Raw genomic sequence first — 25,709 nt, forward strand, 5'->3', positions numbered from 1 at the left:
GTAAATCTAAACCTGTCAAAAAACATCCTTATATGAATGATCAGTTGAATCAAGGAAATTTATAAAAACCAATTCAATATTTGCTGGAGAATGATTTAATAACACCAAGGAAAATGTAACCTTAGAGGGCATAATTACGCTGTTTGACTCTGTAACTGATAACTTATGCCACTATGTAGGAATTCAAAAGTAGAAAACAACAGCAAGAAAAAAACATCTATGAAACTTGTAAAAATGAATTAATGTACTTTTACCTTTCATTATATGGTCGTTATGTTTTCCGTATTGTTTCGCGTGGGCGGATAAAGTTGAAGTTCGTTTTGTTTCCTCTATGCGGTTTCCTTTTCGGACGTTCAAAATCCCATGGCGTTTAACTATTCTGTCTCCTCATAATCGTCTTATTTTAACAAGGAAAAATGAACAACACTTTAATAACAGTCGATTTCTCTGAAAGAAAATTCATCTCCATCATAATTATCTTCAGTTAGCAAATTGTAGACAAAAAAAGATTTAGGAATAAATGTTCACATAGGTGATGAAAAATTTAAATCTGAAAAGGAAACACGCTTTTTCATCAAACGCTCTGGGTGTGATTGTTCCCAATTCAAGCCTTCTCGAATTAATCCAAATCTTTGTAAACGCCACATTTAGTTAGCATTCAAAGCAAAAATATCTCAAGGATATATTTTTAGTAAAGTGATTTTCATCCTCCAAATCAAAAACACAAATCACAAATCGAAATAAAATGGTAGAAATAAGTTTGCCGGCTTCGTCGATGGGTATCAGAGAGAGAGAGAGAGAGAGAGAGAGAGAGAGACGGACAGACAGACAGACAGACAGACAGAGACAGAGACAGACAGAGAGACAAACATACAAACAGACAGACAGACTTAGAAATGGAGAGAGATAGGCTGAAAAAGGAATACATGGACGCTAATCTAGTACCACGTTTGATTTGGTAGGACCGGCTAGTGAAAAGATTATGCATTCACGCTGGGAAATTTAGCAAGATCATTAACATTATTTGAAAATAAAATTTATCTGACAGGTATGAACATCATGGCTAATGGGATTTTGTTTTAATAAGTTGGTAATTGTACTTCTAATAGAGGGTGTATCATTCAAATATCATGTTCAATTTCATTTTGCTAGAATAACTGACAAAATGTTGTATCTTATATAAGGGGCCTCGTGTTGTTTTTATTATGTATCTCTTACACGATTTGTTATTCCATCCAATATTTCATATTTTATTTTATTATTTACAAAACGCGGTGAAATAAAATATTGTCGATCATCTTGTAGAGAACGAAAACCAAAATCACAATGTAAGTCATGCGGTGGAAGCAATAATTGTGTTAGTTCAAGAAAATTCCAGTCTGATCTTATTATTGAGAATAATGAATAATTCAATATCGAAAGGATATAATCTGTTTTGGGTCATTTGACAACCAAATCCCTATTACAATATTAACGGAAACGGGAGCTTCTCAGAGTCTTCAATTATCAAGTACTTTGTGTTTTTCTGAGGTACCCTTCCTCTGGAAATGTGTTCTTATTTGGGGAGTTGGATGCGACATTGGTAATGTTCCTCTCCATTGTCATAACTTGTGAACAGATTTAGTCTCAGGAGCGGCGACTTCTATGGCCATTGATAGTAGCAATTCCCTACTAGGTAAAGACCTAGCTGGAGGTAAGATTATGGCTAATCCACTTGTAACTAACAATCTTTGATTGGATAAAACAAGTTTATCATTTAAAAGAGAAATGCCTGGTATTTACCCTTCTAGTTAGTTACTAGTGATATGGGAATGTGAGATCTTGAGAATGATGTTCATCAGGATAATACTCATCTATCTGGCATATATCTTGGTCTTTTTTTTATAAGATCACTGTGGCTTCTGTTATTGGTCTATCAAATTCTATTGATCACGGTGATCATTTTATACTAATTATTCTCTTTATTCTAATCAATTGATTGAAATGAGGCTCTTTATTTGTTCATGTCTGATGTTACGGAATATATTCAATGGTATATATGCTTTAGTCCTGTTGAGGTAGATATTGTTACTACCGTCCGTGAACCATTAGAGGTATTATAAGAGAAATTTCTTTCATTCGAAGATTCAGAAATTAATAAAATCTTGATCTCGTAACTGATTTCAAATAAAAATTGTCAAATGCTTGTACAATATCAAGAACTTATCTTAGATCTCCTCAATCAAGAATGAAATTCAGATTTGACACAAATACAAAGAAAAAGACATTATAGCCTGCTGATAAAGTTCTGACTATGTTGCCCATAGCTTAAAATTCTCTCAGACTAAAAAATATACTCCTTATACAATTGAAGAAATGTAGGTGATATACATTACACCATTAACACTCCAGGGAGGTGAACAAAGAAACACTTTTGCAACATAAATATGGTAAATGAGTCTTTTGGAAGAGATAGCTCCTGTAAATCATTCAAGAAAATGAATTGTGCCTATGCCGCACAGTGGGGATTTAATGAAATCAGACTGTTGTAGCATTGGTGTCTTCGTAATTAAGACATACTAGATAATCTGGACAAGAAACATTTGCACATTCTACCCAAAGAGAGAAGTGAACTTGACAAATTATTATGTGAATAGGAGCATTTGTTTCCAAAGGTTCCAACATCAACAAATGAAATATACAATGTAGATGAAATTGTTGATTCTACACCTGTGAAAAACCATCCTTATATGAAGGATCCATTGAATCAAGAAATATTTATTTTTTTAAAAAACAATTCAATATTTGCTGGAGAATGATTTAATAACACTAAGTAAAAGTAACCAGAGAGGGCGCAATGTAATCTCTATGACTCTGCAACAGATAGTTTACGCAACTATGATTGAATTCATCAGATGAAAACAACAGCAAGAAAAAAAAAATAACTATTAAACTTGTGACCCTGAATTAATGTACTTTTACCTTTGATTCATTGGTCGTTATGTTGTTCGTGTTATATCACAGGTTAGGCTAAATTTGAAAGTCGTTTTTGTTTCATCTATGTGGGTTTCTTTTCGTACGTTCAAAATTCCATGCTGTAAAAATATTCTGTCTTCCAATTATCGTATAACTTAAGCATAGAAAGACACTTTAAAACCCGTCGATTTCTGTGAATGAAAATTCTGATCCGTATTAATTATCTTCAGTTAACAGACTGTGGGAAAAGAAAGAGTTAAGAAATAAGTGTTTACAGAGTTGAAGCAAAATGTTAATCTGAAAAGAAAACACGCTGTTCAGTAAACACTCTAGCTGTGAGTGTTCTCCTTTCAAGCCTTCTCGAAATCTTTGTAAAGGCCAAATTTACTTAACATCCAAAACTAAAATGTTTCCAGGATGTTCCTGTAGAAAAGCGATTTTAATCTACCAAATCAAAAACACAAATAACAAATCTAAATCAAACCGTAAAAGTTTGCCGGCTTGGTCGATTGCTATATGAGAGAGAGAGAGAGAGAGAGAGAGGGAGAGAGAGAGAGAGAAAGAGAGATAGGCTAGAAAAGGAATACATGGACGCTAACATAGCACCACTTTTAATTTGATAGGACCGGGTAGTAAAACATTTATGCAGGCTCGCTGAGCAAATTTATCACGATCATTAAATAACTCGATTTCAAAATGAAATTTATCTTAAAGGTATGTTGTTGTTGTTGTTGTAGGGTTTAACGCCATTTTTCAGCACACGATAGGCTATACATGGCGGCCAGTATTAATGGTGGAGGAAAAACCCGGGAAAACACCGGAAAGAACCACCGACTTACGAGAAGCTACTGGCAAGCTTTCTCACATACCCACATTAGTCGATTCCGAGACAGAGGTGATATGACAGTGATCCGTAACGGAAAGCGCTTTAGACCACTCGGCCACTCAGGGCCCCGTCTTACATGTATGAATAGCATGGCTAATTGGATTTTGTTTTAATAAGTTGGTAATTTTACTTCTAATAGAAAGTGTATAATTCAAATATGATGTTCAATGTCATTTTGCATGCATAAATGACAAATTGTTGTATCTTATATACGGGGCCTCGTGTTGTTTTTATTATATATCTCTTCCACGATTTGTTATTCCATCCAATATTTCATATTTTATTTTATTATTTACAAAACCCGGTGAAATAAAATATTGTCGAGCATCTTGTAGAGAACGAAAACCAAAATCACCATGTAAGTCATGCGGCGGAAGCAATAAATTTGGTAGTTCAAAAAAGGCCAGTCGGACCTTAACATTGAGAATAATGAATAATTCAATGTCGAAAGGATAGAATCACTTTTTGGTCATTTTGCCAACCAAATCCCTATTACAATATTAAGAGAAACGGGAGCTTCTCAGAGTTTTCAATTATCAAGTACTTTGTCTTTTCTGAGGACCTTTCCTCTGGAAATGTGTTCTTTTTCTGTGAGTTGGGTGCGACATTGTAAATGTTCCTTTCCATTGTCATAACTTGTGAACAGACTTAGTCTCAGGAGCAGCGACTTCAATGGCCATTGATAGTAGTAATTCCTTACTAGGTAAAGACCTAGCTGGAGGTAAGATTATGGCTAATCCACTTGTAACTAACAATCTTTGATTGGATAAAACAAGTTTATCATTTAAAAGAGAAATGCCTGGTGTTTACCCTTTTAGTTAGTTACTAGTGATATGGGAATGTGAGATCTTGAGAATGATGTTGATGAGAAACTTACTGATCTATCTGACACATATCTTGGTCTGTTTTTTATGAGATCACTGTGGCTGCTGTTATTGGTCTATCAAAATCAATTGATCGCGGTGATCATTTTTATACTAATTATTCTCTTTATTCTCATCAAGGTGTCAAAAAACGCTCATTGAACAGGAATCAGAAATGGATCATGTGATCTCCTGTTTGTTATTTTGCGACAGATGGGTTCCATATATGAAATTGCAGACCATCCGGGTACCCAGTGGTGATGAGCGTTCACTGATCTCTCAGGTTATTATTTCTAAGTCATATTAACAAAAACGTCTTAGTCTAGCCCATGAAACTGCTTTGACTGCTCATTTAGGAGTCAATATATTGTATCACTAGATCTCAGACCAATTTTATTGTCGGAAAATTAAAGGTGAAGTTTTCAAATTCTGTAAATCTTTTCCCATTTATCAAATGGTAGGAAAACTCAAAGGGCTTTGAAAAGATTCCATCGAACTTTGAAGGATGTGATTTGGTCGTATTACCTGGATACAGGAACATATTGGGATGAGGCTCTTTATTTGTTCTTGTCTGCTGTTACGGAATCTACTCATTGGTCTATAGGCTTTAGTCATGTTGAGGTAGATTTTGTTACTACAGTCCGTGAACCAATAAAAGTATTAAAAGAGAAACTTCTTTCAATCGAAGATTAAGATATTCATAAAATCTTGATCTTGCATGTGTTTTCAAATAAAAATTGTCAAAGGCTTGTACTGTATCAAGAACGTATCTTAAATCTCCTCAATCAAGAATGAAATTCAGATATGACATAAATACAAATGAGAGGACTTTCTGGCTTGGTGATAAAGTTCTGACTATCTTGCCCATAGCTTAAAATTCTCTCAGACTAAAAAATATATTCCTTATACAATTGAAAAGAAAGTAAGTAACTTACATTAAACAATTAACTCTCCTGGGAGGTGAAAAAAGAAACACCTTTTGGAAGATAAAAATGACTCTGTTGGTAGAGATCGCTCCTGTAAATCATTCAGTTAAATTAATTGTGCCTGTGCCGCACAGTGGGGATTAAAATGATGTCGTGAAATTAGACTGTTGTGACTTTGGTGTCTTTGTAAATAAGACATTTTGGATAATATGGACAAGAAACATTTACACATTCTACCCAAAGAGAGAAGTGAACTTAATAAATTATTATGTGAATATGAGCATTTGTTTTCAGGGGCTCCAACAAAAACAAATGAACTATACTATACAGGTGAAATTGTGATAAAACAACCGTATATTAATGATCCATTGAATCAAGAAAATTTAAACCACACCGAATTCAATATGTACTTGAGAATGACTTAATAACACCAAGTACAATTAACCAGATAGGTCGCAATGTAGGCTGTTTGACTCTGCAACTGATTGGTTATGCCACTATGAAGGAATTCAAAGGATGAAAACAATAATACACGGGTGGGGCTACATCTGAGGTTCGGTTTTCTGTTTCATTTATTGGTTTTCTTTTCGGACGTTCACAATCCCATGGATTAAGAATAATCGGTCTTCCCATTATCGGATTACTTAATCATAGAAAGAATTGCAAAACGCTTTAATACTAGAAGATTTCTCTGAATGAAAGTTCCGATAGATCTTAATTATCTTCAATTAGCAGATTGTAGAAAAAGAAATATTTAATAAGTTAGTGTTTAACATAGGTCAAGAAAAATGTAAGTCTCAAAAGGAAACACGCTGTTCAGTAAACAGTATTGCTGTGATTGTTCTCCTTTCAAGCCTTCTCGAATTAATCCAAATCTTTGTAAAGCCCAATTTAGTTAACATTCAAGGCTAAAATGTCTCCAGGATATTCCTGTACAAAAGCGATTGTAATCTTCCATATCGAGAACACAAATCAAAAATCTAAGTAAAATGGTAGAAATAAGTTTGTCGGCTTGGTCGATTGGTATCAGAGAGAGAGAGAGAGAGAGAGAGAGAGACAGAAAGGGAGAGTGATAGCCTAGAAAAGGAATACACGGACGCTACTCTAGCACCGACGTTTAATGTGGTCGGACCTGTTAGTAAACATATTATGTAGGCACGCTGGGAAATTTTCACGATCATTAACTTGATTTCAAAATGAAATTTATCTTACCGGTATAAAAATAACGGCTAATTAGATTTTGTTTTAATAAATTGGCAATTTTCCTTCTAAGAGAAAGTGTATTATTCAAACATCATGTTCAATTTCACTTTGCTAGCATAATTGACAAATTACTGTATCTTATATACGGGGCCTCGTATTGTTTTATTATATATCTCTGCCACTATATGTCATTCCATCCAATATTTCATATTTTTGTTTATTATTTACTCAACCTGGGGAAGTATGGTCGATCAGCCTATAGAGAATCAAAACTAAAATCACCATGTAAGTCATGCAGTGAAAGCAATACATTTCTTGGTTCAACCAAACGCCAGTCGGATCTTATTATTCAGAATATTATTATTCACAATGTCGAAAGGATATAATCGCTTTTTGGTCAGTTTGCCAACCCAATCCCAATTACAATATTAATGAAAACGGGAGCTTCTCAGAGTCTTCAATTATCAAGTATTTTGTCTTTTATTAAAACCCTTCCTCTGGGCAAAGTGTTCTGTTTTGGGGGGGTGGGGTAGGGTGCGGCATTGTTAATCTTCCTCTCCATTGTCATAACTTGTGAACAGATTGGGATGAAGCTTTCTTATTTGTTCTTTTCTGTTGTTATTAAACCTGTTCAGTGGTCTATAGGCTTTAGTCCTGTTGAGGTACATTTTGTTACTACAGTCCCTGAACCATTAAAGGTATTAAAAGAGAAACTTCTTTCAATCGAAGATTCAGAAATTAATAAAATCTTGATCTCTTGTCTGATTTCAAATAAAAATTGTCAATGGCTTGTAGAGTATCAAGAAATTATCTTAAATCTCCTCAATCAAGAATGAAATTCAGATATGACTTAAATACAAAGAAGAGGACTTTCTAGCCTGGTGATAAAGTTCTGACTATCTTGCCCATAGCTTAAAATTCTCTCAGACTAAATAATATACAATTGAAAAGAAAGTAAGTATCTTACATTACACCATTAACATTCCTGGGAGGTGAACAAAGAAACACCTTTTGTAAGATAAATATGGTAAAGGAGTCTGTTGGTAGAGATAGCTCCTGTAAATCATTCAATCAAATTAGATGTGCCTGTGCCGCACAGAGGAGATTTAAATGATGGCGTGAAATCAGAATTTTGTAGCATTGGTGTCTTCGTAATTTTGGATAATCTGGACAAGGAACTTGCACAAAGAGAGAGGGAACTTAACTAATTATTATGGAAATAGGAGCAGTTGCTTCCAGTGGCTCCAACATCAACAAATGAAATATACCATGAGATGGAATTGGTGATTCTACACCTGTGAAACAACATCCCTATATGAATAACCCGCTGAATCAAGAAATTTAAAAAAAAAACAATTCAGTATTTGCTGGGGAATAATTTAGTAACACCAAGTAAAAGTTAACAGAGAGGGCGCAACGTATGACGTGTGACTCTGCAACTGATAGTTATGCCACTACGATAGAATTCAAAAATAGAAAACAACAGCAAGAAATAAAAAACCTATTAAACCTGTGACCCTGAATTAATGTACTTTCACCTTTGATTCTTTGGTCGTTATATTTTTTGTTTGTTTCGCGGGTGGGGCTAAATTTGAGGTTCGCTTTTGTTTGATCTTTGTGGTTTCCTTTTCGAACTTTTAAAATCCCATGGCGTAAGATTAGTAAACAATCTAGCTGTGATTGTTCCCCTTTCAATCATTCTCGAATTAATCCTATTTTTCTGAATGAAATGTCGGTTAGATCATGATTATCTTCAATTAGCGGATCGTTGAAAAAGAAAGATATAGGAAGTAACTGTTTAATAACTGAATACATATGTCAATCTGAAAAGGAAACACGCTTTTTCTAAGCACTCCACCTGTGATTGTTTGACTTTGAAGCCTACTCGAATTAATCCTAATCTTTGAAAAGACCAAATCTGGGTAACATTCAAAGCTAAAATGTCTCCAGGATATATCTTTACAAAAGCTATATTCATCTCCAAAGCTAAAAATACAGATCATCGCTTTACTAATCATTCTCTTTATTATAATCCGCGTAACTGTGTTGCTATATTTTTGCAAATCCTGTAGCATGATTTTATTTAATTTTTACAAGTCTTATGCTGTAATGTGTACATAAGGCTTTAATTCAACCTGGCCCACGTTACTTGAGTATAGTTTTATATAGGTTTTATAAAGGGATGTTTACGCATATGTGGACAATTAGTACAAGACTTAAAATGGCGCCTATGGCGTATATTCTCAATGACTGATGAGATATCGATTCTTAGGGAAAATTTATGTGGCTTTCCATTGGTTGCGCTAGATTACGTGTATATGATGCCTAATTCGTGGCAAAAACAGTTACGTATGCTGTCACGTGAGGTCTATTGCGGAGTAAAGTGACAATATACGGTGTATATAAGGAGAACTTTCAGCAATCATATTCATTCCGATTTTTGGAGTTATTCACACTTGTTGTGATCCTAATGTAAGTTTGTAGACGTTTTTTATGTTGTACTGAGATAATTTTCAAGAAGAAAAACATTTGTTTGACCGATTCAGTGGAAAAGGTAAGTGCTCATTATTTTATTTGAACTATAATATTATAAAATTTTCGAAGATATTCTGAACAATGCCATCTTGACAACGTCACCTTTCATGGAAGACCAGTCCATTTCCGGTATTGAAATTTATAAGGACCTTTTCATTGCTTTAAGACTGTCACAGACCTTTATTGGACTTGTTTCGATTTACATTTTAATACTGTAAGTACCACTTGTATATTTTCATTTATAACTGTGATAATGAAATTATTGGTTAACTTTTATAAAACTTGTTGGTTTTGCTTTCCTTTTTATTACTTACGTTTGTGACGGTAGAGTCGTAACAGAAAATTGGGGGCTCGAATTCGGAGAGATTGAAATTGTTTTGAAATTAAAATTCGTTTGATTTGAGATTTTCTTGGTCTCTAATCTTTTTGATTTTGCATAGTCAAACCAACAAGCGTTCACAGTATCAACTAAAGTGCAGAACTTTATTTTAAATCCTATCCTGTAATGGTTAGAATCGTTGGAAAAGGACGAATTGCTCCAACTTCCCAGACAATATGATTAGTAAGTCAGACTCACATATTAAGGAACGAAATCTAAGAAAGCAGGAGCTTGAAAAACTGTGAAGAGAGAGAGAGAGAGAGAGAGAGAGAGAGATACATGCAGAAAGAAGAAAAAGAGATAAAACTGGAATTACAAATACAAATGCAGGGAAATGAAAGAAAGATGCAAATGAAAATTCAAATTTAAAACGAAGAAAGATAAAAGGAAGAGCGGGAAATGTAGATACAAAATGAAGATAAAGATATGCAAATGAAATTTCATTTACATCAATACGAAAGAAAAGGGAATTCAATCAAAATTTAAAGCAATAGAGCCAAGTGGAAAGTATTTCCACACTTTTGATGTTTTCAAAAATATCAAGATAGTTCCCCCTTTTCAGGAAAAATGAATAGATCAACACTTTTTTTTCAATATGAAAAGATAGCTACACGTCTGAAATGACCATGCGAGCACTGGACTTTGTTATTACAGAGGGTACTTTTTTGCAAATCACGCGATGCATATATTTAACTACTAGCAGAAGCAATTACTGATTATGATTTGGTCAAGGAATATATCCTAAAGTCTTATGAATTTGTACCTGAAGCATATAAACAGATGTTTTGGAATAGCGGTAAAGCTAAGGACCAAACCTATGTCGAATTTGTAAGGGTAAAAGAGCGCCAATTTTATAGGTGGTGTGCTTTTAAAAAGATTGATAAAGATAATGACAAACCTGACAACTAATATTAGTCGAAGAGTTTCAGAAATGCGTCCATAGTGACGTCAGAGTTTACCTTTATGAACATAGGATATACACTTTTGAAAACGTTGTTCGTGTAGATGACGTGTAGATGACGAGTATTCCTTGGCTCACAAACTTTCATTTGTCAATAAGTGTACCTCTCAGCAGGTGATTAGCAAGCGACCAAATCAGTTTCAAGTTAGTACTTACAAATTTCAATCTTGTACAACTAAGAATAATCCAACGTCTGATAAGACTGAATAGAAATCCGTATCTCTTCCGACGTGCACTTATTACAAGAAAATGGGACACGTTATTTCTGATTGCTTTAAGTTAACAAATATGCAACTAAGTACAGAGCAGTTCCAAATGCTCTTGTTTTTCATAGCTCAAGGTCAAGGTCACTTATTGGAAATAATACATTTGTGGGGTCAAGCTAACCCCAGCCTGGTTCTATTATGGAGAATTAAGACCTATATGTGTCGAAGGGTTCTATATCATTTATTGGTGACTCGACCATTCCTATCCCTGTTAAATTATTAAAGGACAAAGGAGCTTCTCGGAGACGTTTATTGCCAGGCACTTTGCCTTTGTTTGAGAAGTCTTCTTCTTCTGAAAGTACTTTAGTTCAGGAAGTAGACTGCGGTTTTATTCAAATTTGTCTCCATACTAATAATTTAGCATCAAACGTAGATTCAGGGTCTGTGACTGTTGGCGTTGTTATTCTTTCCCCACTGAGGGTTCTAATTTATTGCTCTCGAAAGGAAACACGCTGTTATATAAACACTCTATATGTGATTGTTCACCTTTCAAGTCTTCTAAAATTAATCTGAATCGTTTGAAAGGCCAAATTTGGTTAACATGCTAAAATATATTGAGGATATACCTTTAGAAAAGCGATGTTTACCTTCCAAATTGTAAACACCAATCTAACTAAAACGGCTGAAGTAGTTTTGCAGCTTTGTTCAACTGCTATGAGAGAGAGAGAGACAGAGAGAGACATGCAGATTTAGGGCTTTAACAATTATTCAGTGATATCGTTACGATGTCTGCAGTATGACAGTTTATAGTGACGTCTAGCACTGGGGCATCATGCCTCAGACATGTAGCATGATGTCCCACCCAGTCATATTATCCTGACACCAGGCCGACCATTCCTAACACTAACCTCTTAATGCTGAGCACCTAGCAAGGTAGCAGTTAGTACCATTTATTAAAGTCTTTCGTATGACTCGGCCGAAGGGTGGGGTGAGAGAGAGATTCTGCGACACATACTCCAATCGCTTTCACTGACTCAGCAAAGGTCACGATGCAGGTAAATCAGAGGGGTCATGAAGAATTGTTCAATATTTCCCCAGGCTGTCTTAACGATAATGTTCTGATCGTTCACTTTAAAAAGGACAAAAATTACCTGCTCATATTGCAAATTACGACATCCATTTTCCTTTTTGTTAATTTCAGTTGTTTGTAATAATTTCAACTGGTTGGTAGCGCAACTCTACTTATAAAAATAATGTAAGTCTTCGAGCAGTTTATTGAGTAACTGAGCCGATAATCGTGGTCACATGATTACAATTTGACCGATGATATTTAACAGCGAAATTTAACAAGCATATCAGTTGCAGCTATGCCAAAATACCAACAACACGAACCGAGTTGTTATCAGCTAATCTTTTATAAATATTAAACAAGATGAGGGAGGCGAGGACGCGTGTTCGAGCCACGGGCGAGTCATACCAAAGACTTAAAAAATGAAACTAGCAGTATCTGCCTCACTTGGAGCTCAGCATTAAGAGGTTAGTGTTAGGTGCGGAGTTGAAAACGCGTTTCAAAACACATCTAGATAAAAACATGTCATGGGACAAATGAATTTCTCCAAAGATACGTTTGTAACAAGGATGGATCGATACAGAGACCTAAGTTTGATGATAGGTTTACTATGAGAACTTAATTAGTACAGTGAATCATAAAGCTTAAAATCAATGCAAAGTGTGCACCCAGATGTGCACCATTAGGTACTTGCACACTCTAGATATAATGCAAAAGCCCTATTATTTTGTTTGTGTATGTATTATGTTGTTGGAGGCAGTGCTAGCTTAGCGGGTTGAGCGTCCGACTCATAAACCTAAGGCAAGTGGTTCAATACCCTTCCAGACTAGCTTGGGTCAGATGCCCCTCTGTGCCCTCAGAAAAGACACATTTATCAAATGCCATCGGTATGTTATGGTCAAGAGTGTGCTAACAGTGTTTTAATAATGTTTTATTGTTATTTTTCTTTCCTTTGTCATAAAGGCGTGAGGAAAAGGATTCATCAAAAATTCGTACGGCAGATCTTGGATGGACATAAAACTAATTTACTAATTTAAATGGCTGCTAATTGATGTCCTAATTTAATGGTCTCGCACCGTATTTTACTTTATTTTCAAAATAATTTCCTTAAAGGCAAGCACAAGCTTTACAGTGCCACACTGAAAGCGCCACTCACATAATTCACACATTAACGTGAGGATGGAAAAGAAGCAATGAGATCATTCTATCGAAGACTATGTGGAAATATGACATGAAAAATGACAATATACGCCACTGTTGCTAGATGGTTAATATTGTAGAATCAGTCAAGACAGCTGTCCAATAATCAAACGCAGTTGGATTAAAAGTGCATCTGAAACTGCTGAATTCAAAATAAAAATGTATTATTTATTTATCCGACTTTAAGATTGTTTTCTATTCAAAGAAAATTATAATTTACAATGCTTAGCAAATCTCGAGGGAAAATTAGAAAAAAATATATATTTTATGTGTCAGCTCCAAATGCATAAATGTATACAAGAATAAACAAGAGTACAACTGGTTTACAACGGTGAATAAAGCAATACAAATACAGAATGCAGGTGTTATGTGAATGTTGATATATGGATGAATGGATGGGTACATTACAACTAAACCAAAATGGAAAGCTAGCTTAATGTAACACTGGACAACAAATTTTTACAAAAGTCATGTTACTGAAATAAAATTAGTCAATTCTTATCAATTTTTATGTGCTGAACACGAATATGACAGTCAAATTGCAAAATTGGCTCTAGTTTTTTTGTAATCTGCAAGAAATTAATGTTTACATAACGAAATGCATTCCAATAGTAAAAGGTCAACTGTAATAGCCTACCTATAAAAAATCAAGTCATTGACTACATCTTAGATTTCTTCGCCTGTCTCTTGTACAGCTGTTCGGGAGCATCTCTGAGGAGTGTCCAGCAGTAGTCAGCCAGCATTGTAGTGGACCATTTTCCCTGGTATCTTTGTTCCATTGTTGCGATATCTTGATGAAAACGTTCGCCGTGTTCATCACTAACAATACCACAGTTGCTAGGAAAGAAATCCAAATGGGAATGAAGGAAGTGAATCTTTAGAGACATATTGCAGCCAAGTTTCTTATACTTCATCAACATGTCTTCTACTAGTTCCTTATAGTTTTCTGCCCTAACATTTCCGAGGAAGTTTGTAGAAACTAGGCGAAAAGCATTCCATGCTTGTTTCGCGTCACCTTCCAGCAAGTTGTTGAACCGGTCATCTTTGAAAAGCTCTCGAATCTGAGGACCCACAAAAACTCCCTCTTTAATCTTTGCTTCGCTGAGTCGAGGGAATTTTTCATGCAGGTATCGGAATGCTGGCAAAGTCCGGTCAATGGCTTTCACGAAGTTCTTCATCAAACCTAGTTTGATGTGAAGGGGTGGTAGCAAGATTTTCTGAGCCTCAACCAGAGCTGGGTGTTGGATATTCTTCTCTCCAATGGCTACATTCTGCCTGTGAGTCCATTCCTTCCTCATGTAGTGCATTTCCCTTGCTCGGCTATCCCACTCGCATAAGAAACACATGTATTTTGTATATCCTTGCTGCAGTCCCATTAAAAGGGCAACTACCTTCAAATCACCACAGAGGTGCCAGCTGTACTTGTTATACTCAATGGAATTCAGTAGCTGCCTTAAGTTATCGTATGTCTCTTTCATGTGGACAGCATACGCTACTGGAATAGATGGAAGAATGTTTCCATTGTGCAAAAGCACAGCCTTGAGACTCAGTTTCGAAGAGTCCACAAATAGTCTCCATTCTTGTGGGTCATGAGTGATTTTTAAAGCATTCATGAGGCCCTCAATATCGGAACAGAATATCAGATTACTTTCCTTTCTGAAGAAAGGCTCCAATTGCTGGTGGCGCTTTCGATATGCAGTAATTGTGACATCTTCTTCTAGAAGATTCCATTGTTGGAGTCTTGATCCTAGCAATTCTGCCTTGTTCTTTGATAAGTCCAAATCACGAATCAGGTCATTTAGTTCTTCCTGTGTTATTCTGTGTGGGGTTGATGATGCACCACAGTGAAAATCTGGATCACTGCATGCTGATGGACCAGGAGAAGAACAGGCCGACTCACCTTTGTCTTCGTCAGATGAATCAAGAGAATATTCTGCTGGAGGTTCTGGAATAGGAAGTCCCTCAGCATGTGGAACTGGTCTCAATGCAGACGGAATGTTTGGGTAGACTATTCTCGACTTCTTTCGCTTCGTTATTCCGCCGGAAAGAGGAGGAACCAAGCAGAAGTAACAGTCATTTAGGTGGTTGCTTGGCTCTCTCCACACCATTGGGACTGCAAACGGCATTGATGACCTTTTGCAATTCAACCACTGTGAAAGCTGTGTTGTACATGTAGCACAGCATATATGCGGAGCCCAAGGCTTGTCTTGGTCACCAACCTTGCATCCGAAGTAAAGATGATATGCCTTCTTCACTTGAGAATTGATACTTTTCTTCTGGTTGGCAAATGTCACTTCCCCACAAATATAGCAAAAATTGTCCGCGGTATTAACACACTTTCGAGGCATTACTGTTCTTTATTGTACGTAAATGGATAAAATAATAAGTTTTATGTAACAGTAGCTTGAACTGTCTCGCACAACGTCTAAAATATTTTAAATGCTGAACCTATCTGATTGGGCTTTATATAGTACACTGCTTACGTCAGCTTCAGCAGCCGCCTGGCATTAGTATAATAGGCCTACACATGTATAGTACACTGCTGACGTCAACTTACTTCAGCAGCCGCATGGCATTAGTATTGCATTGCATCAGAAAATGATGCAATCAACTGTGGATGATGTGAGCATGATGGTATTATGCAATGTTACATCATTATTCCGGATGTTGCTGCAGTCCTACTGGAGAAATTTACACAGTGAAACATAGAAAATGAGGTATATGAATATCTTCAAAACGAGAGCCAATACAAATTTTTCACGGTTATATTCGTGTTCGGCACACCAAAATACTACAGATTAGGGCCTTTTCAAGTCAGTAATGATTTCACTGTTGACCAGTGTAATCAAAGCACCTGTTTAATACATTTACCAAATTTCGTACTGTGAAATGTACAAGCTTTGGTCTTTGGTCTTCTTCTTCTAAATGGGTTTCATATTTTGTCCTCGCATACTCCTTCATCTTAATATTAACTACATTTCCAGTTCATCCTATGTTGCTTCATTGCACTTCATAAATAATAGAAATCAGTATTGTAACCAATAATGCACGATCAATCCCCAGTCAATACAAATGACTTAAAAATTCACCTTTTGTTAGCATATAGGTTGAAATATTTTGTGTTTGTAAAATAATGTTCAAACAAATCGCAAGATATCTCACAGAATGATGTAAGAAAAATATAACATAATGGTATGCTACCTTTCAGTGTAAATTTCTTATTCTACCTTTACCTGTTTCAGAGTTTGACCTGTTTAAAATTAATTGAGCTAGAGTATTTACATTTGTTCTTGCATTGCTCATCTATGAACGTATGATCATAACGTATCATCTTTTTCCCAGATGGAGTTATCAGCACGTGCTTTCGTATTTACTGCCCTCTGCATGATTTATCTGCTGGTCAGAGTTCATGGTAAGTAAGTTGTGATATGTGAAATTTCGAGGATTTAGAATGTAAAACTCTAACAATTTGAACTTTTATGTCACACACACACACACACACACACACACACACACACACATATATATATATATATATATATATATATATATATATATATATATATATATATATATATATATGTGTGTGTGTGTGTGTGTGTGTGTGTGTGTGTGTGTGTGTCCAACGGAATTGATGAAGAATTTAGATACTGTCATAGGTCTGTGTCATACTGTTACCAAGAAAATGACTTCGTTGTCCGATACTACTTTACAAGAAATCATACCAACAATACAAAATGACAGTATCCTATCTTTTTAAGAAAGAGAGTGGCGTTTCCTCAAAATATCGATTGTTTCATGTAGTATATCAATGGACTTGAGTTAATAAATGTGCTTAGTCTTTTCTACTTGTTTTATTTTACTCACATTCATTATGAGATCCTTTTTACTTTCTTTAACCCATTGAATATGATTGTTAATATTAAATATATTTTACATTGAAGCTGTAGTAACAGCAACATCAACATCAGCAGTAGTTTTAGTAGAACAAAGAGGACAACTGGGATTACCTTTAACAAACATTCATTTAAAATAGACAATACAATCATTCTACAAATGACTTATTTTTTAATGATTCAAATACGTCTTTTGAAGCTGTACATATTTCGACTATCACAAAAAAATGTAAAATATGTTGTTGAATATTTATAACTTATAAGACTTCAATATCAGAATACTATTTTTTTAAAGTTCCTGGTCACATTCGAATATTTCTTTATCTTCAGTCTTATTTCTTTTCTATGCGACGTAGCCTCATTACCTTACAAAATTAGACTACTTTCAGTTTCCAACGACATAATAACGTATTTGTCTTCGGTTTTCTATATCTCTACCATTTCCATGTCAAAAGATGTATTATTATTGATTTTATTATTATTATTATTATTATTATTATTATTACAGCATACAACAGAGTATGCTACTACACGAACTGGGCCCAGTATCGCCCGTGGCTAGGGAAATTCCTCCCAGAAGACATGGACCCCAATCTTTGTTCTCATATTATTTACGCTTTCGCCAAGTTGAAAGGCAATCAGCTGGAGGCCTTTGAGTCGAAGGATGAAACAACTAGCCGGGTGGAGAGCATGTAAGTAATTGTTTTATACTACGAAAGGATGGAGGTGTGTGGGTGTGAATTGGATATTTAACGTAGCTTTAGGGTGCAAGGGTTTGTGCACAAATGTAATGCCGCATTCACCGACCTAGTATAATAAGTAATACAAACTTTAAATACACAAGTGAGGTTAGAAAGTCCATATCTTTTAGAGCTATATTAAAACAAAGCATAAGAATATTATTTACTTGACCAGAGAAGTCAATGGCAGTTCATAGCAAAATAAGTCTATGCACCCCCAACCCCAAATTTATACTTGCAGTTTTTACATCCGAAGGTCGCGTTGACACGATGTAAACACAAGCCCCTGCTCTAGGTGATAATTCTGCAAAAACATTCTGTACTAAAACGGCTAATCCAATTGAATATAGATGTCATCCAAACCGTTTTTGAGAGAATCTACTTCCCCTGAACCCACCTGCTTACTGATGTTGGAGGCAAACTTTATTTCCATGTCGACTATTGATATTTCACTATTTACATGCTGCAGAGTATCTATATAAGATGTACATGCCTCAAGAACAAAACAAGCCCGAAACATCTAATTTACAAATATATCCATATATTTAATTAGTAAACAATAATAGATGAACAAGTCACACTATGGTCTTAAGTTAAGAAATTTGACAGGGCCAATCTACGAAACTATTCCCTACCACCTTAAAAATTTTCCAGCAATATCGCTACGATGTCTGCGGTGTGGCAGATTATAGTAATGTCTAACACTGGGGTATCAGGCCGCAGACATATAGCATCATGTCCCACCCACTAAAATTATCATGACACTAGGCCGACCAACCTTACACTAACCTAACCTCTTAATGCTGAACCCTAGCGAGGCAGCTGCTGGTAACATATTTTAATACGTATTTGGTATGACTCGGCCGGGTTTCAAACCTGCGACTTTACGCATCCGAGGCGGACGCTCTAACCACTTACGCCACTGGAACTGCTTGATGGTGATGTTGTAAATCATATGGGAAAAGTAGGTATATTACGAAACGAATTTGATATTAAAGAATATATGGAAAAGTACAGTATTTACGTCTAGAGGTTGTCTTCAAACAAACATCTGTGGTCTGTAACCGAACGAACAGAACTCTTAACAGAATATCCTTTGTGTGTACAGTTGTACTCGATTCACTTACCAAAAGCAGGGCCATACTTAGATTTAAAGATGGACGTTGTCTAGTCAGCCCGAGACTACTACGTTTAACAGCTCATCAACATGAGTTACTTACAAATGTCATCTATGGGTTAAGATGCGCCAGTATGGACGTCATTTACGCCCTGACGTGCAATATTTCCTGTATAAACGTCATTTATATTCTGACGTGAGGTATTTAGACGTTGACTACTAAACAGCTGGCTTTAGGAAAAGAATAACCAATAACAAAAACCATGTCAGAAACAAGGTCAACACAAAACACGCCTGCCAGTTTTACTCAGTTGAACACTTTGTCTAGTCCCAAGAAATGCTGTCCATCCAGTCAAATCGTATATGGATTGAGAATGATTGTGGACATAGAGACAAATATTGGATAAAGTCAATGGATACATATGGCGAATCTGATTTGAACGAAAAACTTAAATCTAAATGTGCTCTGTTTAATAGATCAGGCGTCAGTTTCTTTTCTATCAGTATAATCAGCCTCGCTGGTCTCAAATGATACCAATGTATTATTATTATTATTATTATTATTGTTGCATGTTTCAAATACCTTCCCTTGTAATGTAAATACAATAATATCCTTGTTTCAAAGATATACAATATTTAGCGACGAGGCATCATATATGATTTCTAGGTCATAACAAACAACACAGAAATATCAGATCAGAAATTGTTCTCTCAGTCTGACATTGTGTATAGTTCTATTGTACTGACAACTTGCAATCAGATTCAGCTGTCCTTTTCATCTGTAATAGATCACAGTCTTAGGTTTGTAATTATTCATGTTAGTTTGTTCTATTTCTTTAATTAGGACTTCTTCATTATGGTTGGATAATTAGTCCTCTCCATAACAAAATGGAACAATTTATTGTTCCATGCGTATCAGTTGTGCGCGCTGTTGTCTGTGTGTGTAGACTGTGGGTTCCAGGTTGGGATTTGTGCTCAAGGAGTTTCTTAAAAATGGAGCCTGATTATATTCCAGTTTTCAGTGTCTTTCCAAAGCTTTTCCGATTGATTGGAAAATATGTTACTCTATTCGCAAGGTACACGATCTTTAAAGAGAGGGTTCATTTTTAAACACTCATAATATTCATCTATAGGGTGTTATGGCATTTATGCCTGAAATTATAGCAACTGCAAATGCATCACCGCAGCACATTCCCCATCCTTACCTACAAACATTGAGTCAGGGGCCAATGCAAACACCGTCACGTACACGAAACATCATTATCTAAAGTTTGTTAAGAAATTAGATTTGTTTCTTATGTAATATTTGAACACTGACAGCCGACACCTTGAACGGAACAAATGATGGCGTCCATCTCGTAGATGGTTACCCAGGGAGTAAAAAAAAACCCAAAAATTTCACGAATTTCCACCGTGCGGTCAATGAGAAGTCGCGACTAACATACGAACTGATAGACGAACGAAGTACGGATAGACAGACGGACGGAAACACAGAGTTTCACTGTATCCCTGACACGTAAAAATACGTGGGAATAGTAACATATTCTCTTTCCCGAAGTTTACGGGTTGATTGATTTTTCATACAATTTCTAAGTAATATAGCCTGAAAACACAGAACTTCAAGCTTTACTTTATTTGCTCACATCTCAAATGTGTTCATACTACTTAGTCTTCCAGATTTTTTTCTTGACGTTTATTAGTACAGTCTCAAACCGCAGATACAATCGTGCTTGTTTAGTTGTTCGGCAGGATGATTTGGTTTGGAACATTACAAGCTCACCCTTATAATTAAATTGATTCTGTTAAAATGTTGCTAAACAACATCTGATTGATAATGGTCATCGCGGAGTATTTTCCCTAATATCTTTGGAAGACCTTTGGCTACTTTCGGTCAACGTTCTAACAACTATTGAAAAGAATTTTGGTGTCCCATTTCTCTTCTATTTGTGTTTGGTAAACCAAAATACGTAGGAAAATGAATGTAAAGAGAAATTAGCTTTCCAAATTAACTTAAGCCTTTTGTGGCCAATACCGTAAGCTTGCAATAAAAACTAGTTGAATAATGAAGTTAGGATTAAATGTGATTTACATTACATATATCGAAAATGCTTCCTCATTCTCTGTTGCTGATGCCAATTAAATATCAAAGCAATTTTGCTTCCTTATGACATACCACGTGTCTTTATGCATGACATACCACGTGTCTTTATGCATGACATACCACGTATCTTTATGTATGACATACCATGTGAGATTTGCAAGCAATTGCCTTAAGGTACTGTATTAATGTTTCCTTTTATGAAGAAGAAATTTTTACAGTAGACATAAATCACAGGATTTTCAGCCATATTGCATATTTATTTATTTTTACCTTTCGATGACTATTATTAAACATGTATTCATGCATTATTTGAAAGTCACATGAATAAAAACTAAAAATCTTCTACACTATTTCTTCAGGTTTGAAAGATTCAATGACATTAAGTCCAAAAATCCCTCCATCAGAACTTTGTTGGCTGTTGGTGGCGGGAACATGGGATCCGGACAGTTTAGCAGTATGGTGTCCACGAATGCTTCGCGTCATGAATTTGCTATTTCCTCAGTAAAGTTTCTCAGGGACAGGAATTTCGATGGTCTTGACCTTCACTTGGCGTATCCGGCAAATAGAGGAAGTCCACCAGAGGATAAGCAGCGTTTTACGGAACTTGTTAAGGTCATCTATGATAAATGCACATCTAGGAAAATAAAGTAGACGAGAAATTCTTACAATGTTTCTGCTCTTACAGCATTATCATTGGTGTCCAAAAATGTGTCTAAGAAAGGGAATTCATATAATTTACTTCCGTTATCACATTTCCAATCCCTTCAAACATTTTAGAAGTCCTTTGGCCGCTATATTTGGTAAAGTCATATGCAAAGGGTCAGCCATAACGTTTTCTGTACAATAAAATGATATGATAGCTTCAGAACAACAAATTTTAATATTTTTTATTATTCATATGAAGATCTATTCATATCAGATTTAATGCGGTGTTTGTATTTGCCAAGCCAAAGCAAAGCACTGCATTCCAATAACAACAACATAGCTTTCAAAACGCAAACTTATGTTTCCGATAAAAGCAAAAATTAAAGAAATTCTTTATTAAAACAGGATCATATTGCACGGACTGCCTGTTTACTGTTTCTATTGCAGTGACTGATGGTGTACTATTTATATTGCAGGGACTACCTGTGTAGTGTTTCTTCTCATTTCACTCATCTCGTTAAAATAAACCGACAAATCAGTTATTTATTCAACTTAGGCATGTGCTAATTAATGTAATCAGTCTAGGGCTTTGAGCAATTTGCTTCTCTGAAATGTTATATATACAGCAGGTAAGTGCTACTTTCAAGATAAAATTGTAATAATAGTTTTTTTTAGTTATTTACCTTTAGTGCTATCATAAATTATGATCACATGTTGTTTAATCATGCAAACCAGTGTCATAGATTCTAAGTATACAAAGACTCACGTTTGGCTCAGTTTAATGTCAACTGGCAAAAAAATATTTGTGCAATTCGTCGGAAACAATGAAGTTATTTTCAGAGGGAGTCATCTTTGAAGTTTACGATGAAATACGTTAAGCCATGTTGATGACTTTGTTGCGAAATTAGATACACTGTGATCTAGCTATAGCTTCTAGACAAATCGGGAGATTTTGACTTGGAAACAAGACGCGGACATTATTCTTTGCCTTTGAATCAGCTCTGATGTTTTGCTCTACCGCTATAAGAATGCAGATAAAGTTACAAAACGCATGTCTCTCACCTACATGGATTGACATTTAATTTTTATCGTCTGCGATGTCTGCAGCAGATGTACACAGGAAATGAACTTGAAATAGCACAGATTATACTAATTGAACCTTTTCATGAAATTCACAAACGAATTTTCACTGTTTAGACATGGCTCTTCTTGAATCCCAAAACACTATATAAGAAATATCGGCTGGTGTACTTCATAATTTACCTCTTAAGTTCGCTGAGTAAAAAATATTAGTGCAGAACAAACAATCATCTGAGAGCTGCACGTTAGACGTCAGTTCCTGTTAAATACTCTCCAACCAAACACAACCCCTATCTAACAGGATTAAAAATAAGGACAAAGTTAGTTATTTTTTTTTTGTTATAATTTACCTTAATATATTCAGAATTATTTACTTCATAATATGGAGTACCAAGAAAAACCTTTTCTTTAAATTTAAAGCCTTGTGGAAAGGCAACAAAATCTACAAAGGATCTTTGATAAGGTACGTAACCTTGATTACATCCGTTGCCCCATTTCCAGAAAGGTAAAATCAGTCAATTTCCGTTTCCACTGTCTAATGATTTAATATTTTTTATAGGAATTGAAAAGAGTGTTTGACGAAGATGCCCGCCAGACCGGCAAACCGCCTCTTCTTCTGACAGCAGCTGTTGATGCTAGGAAATCCACAATAGATACAGCATACGACGTGCCTGATATCTGTAGGTGTGTAATGACCGACCAACGACAATGCCTTTCTAACACACCTGCACTAAGTATATAGCGTAGACATACAAATGCAATCCAACACACACACACACACACACACACACACACACACACACACTACACTTCCAATCGGGGCAACCAATGGGGCTGCTGAAAATTGTCTTTTTTCAGGGATGGACTAATTTCACGTTTGATTTAGTATATAGAAAACTGTTTTTAACAAAGATGGTTTCTGTTAGGAAGTGGTCCTAAGTATGTATACATACGTAGAGGATGTAGAATGAAAGTGTTATTATATATAATATTGGTTAGTAGAAATTAATAATATTAACAGACATTTGTTATGCATTATAGGCGAGAAACGTTATTTCATGGTCTTCTATAAGACGTATATATACTGGACTTGACATTTTGAAAGCAGTACTAGGACGTTACAATTTGAAATAATTTCAGTTCTTCAAGGCATTCATTCAAACTATCTCTCTCTGCCCCCCCCCCCCGCACACACACACACACACACACACACACACACACAATGTGTATCATAATCTTTTCATTTCAGATATCTAGATTTTTTAAGTATAAAGACCTATGACCTACATGGAACCTGGGAGGATCGCACCGGACATGATAGCCCACTGTTTCCTCATGCCGGGGAAACCGGTCATGGGCGCTACCTTAACCTTGTGAGTCATGATTATATCTAACAACAATCATTGAAAGTTTTAAGAGAGACAATTGTTTAACAGTAATAGCTTTGTAAACAGTTTAAAGGCTCCCATATATTCAATTCTTTGTTGGGTTTACAAAGAAGGAAATTGTAAACAAATAGTGCCTGAGCTGGGTGAGGGAGGCAAAGAAGAAGTAGTTCGGGTAATCTCTTTGAAGCAGGAACATTGATTATATGATGAGCAAATGTGAGATGAATTTAAGTTGGGATATTTGTTTTGTTATCATCGTTGAGCGGAACAGATTTTTAATTTCTAAGCAAATTCGTATGTCGATAAACATTAGTGAACAGATCGGATTACCTTTCAAAGAGAAATTGTAAACGAAGCCTAACTTTAGTCATATACAAGCCTACTTGGTAAGTATGATGTAAATAACTCAACGAGGTTTTACCGTCGCCACCACAACGCGTGTACAAATAAATGGTGCTTGTTTATCCTTACTTTTTAGCATGCTCCAAGCTCGGATTGATACTAAATACTTTCAAACTTGGTCAAACATTGGAAGCTGTTTATAGTTCTTCATTGTAGTACCCTAGTACAATGCTTGTGTAAAGTGTGACCGAACATTTGGACGAGGAAGAACATTATGTTCTCTTTACCATTGTATGTGCCAGGAAATGATCTACATATTAAGGAAGAGAACGAATTAGTAGAGTTTTTTATTTTTATTATTTTAAAGTAACTTGTATGATATCATAGAACGAATTAAAATAGTTGCATGATACTTGTAATGGAACGGGTTAGTGTTGCATGATTTATACGTGTATTAAACGTTACATGCCTAATGACACGTGATAGTATTGCACAAATTCCACAATGCAAATCCTAACCATTTAAATGCTATAATAATGAGTCAATGCACATGGAACCTCATGAAAAATTCCGAATCTAATGTAGATTGACATCACATGACCTCGTAGACATGCAAGCGTGTCAGCACATAATCCTTGGTATAAATACTCATGAAACACTTGTATTATGTACCAGTCTGCAATTACCGCCTTTATAGGCAACTGAAATGTCATTTGGATGACCACCTATACCTGCAGGCTCCAATAGGAGACAATAATTAAGTTCTGCTCCAAATGTTAGCGTGTCACTCAATCCAATTAGGCGTATTTTTTTTTCATTGATTTTTGGAATAATGTCATTGAAATGACCGAAATGCCTTCTGAAATTAGTATACTCCGCACATTGATGCAGATCATTCAGCTTCTTAGCTAATTTTGCTGCTGATTTCTTTTTGAGGATAAGAAAATGAAATTGCTTTAATTTAAAAAGAATGCTTTTATTTTTAATAAAGTTGCTTTTAGTAAATTTTAGTTTTATCGAATTCTCAATCAAGAAAAGCTAGTCATTGTGTATCAAATTTGCTCAATACAGGACATATACTTTTCTAACTTACCTTCTCTTTCAAAAGAATAAATGATTTGACCTCAGATCCCTCCTCTTCCATTTTACCAGATATCTAATTGATTTGTTTACGTTTCAGACTTGGGTATCAAATTATTGGCACCAGACCGGTTGCC

General features: G+C 35.5%; 1 protein-coding gene across 1 annotated transcript; it reads left to right on the plus strand.

Moving 5' to 3' along the window:
* The first annotated feature begins 17,661 nt into the window (after window positions 1-17,661).
* Window positions 17,662-24,156, plus strand: LOC149806147 (acidic mammalian chitinase-like). Its single transcript, XM_089935224.1, has 4 exons — window positions 17,662-17,771; window positions 21,397-21,649; window positions 23,322-23,446; window positions 24,012-24,156. Exons 1-4 carry the CDS (start codon window positions 17,662-17,664, stop codon window positions 24,154-24,156), a joined length of 633 nt encoding a protein of 210 aa, XP_089791350.1.
* Window positions 24,157-25,709: the final 1,553 nt, after the last annotated feature.

Source organism: Sinohyriopsis cumingii, chromosome 2 (genome assembly GCF_028554795.1).
Source record: "Sinohyriopsis cumingii isolate HCF-2022 chromosome 2, ASM2855479v2, whole genome shotgun sequence".
In the NCBI taxonomy this organism is placed as follows: domain Eukaryota; kingdom Metazoa; phylum Mollusca; class Bivalvia; order Unionida; family Unionidae; genus Sinohyriopsis; species Sinohyriopsis cumingii.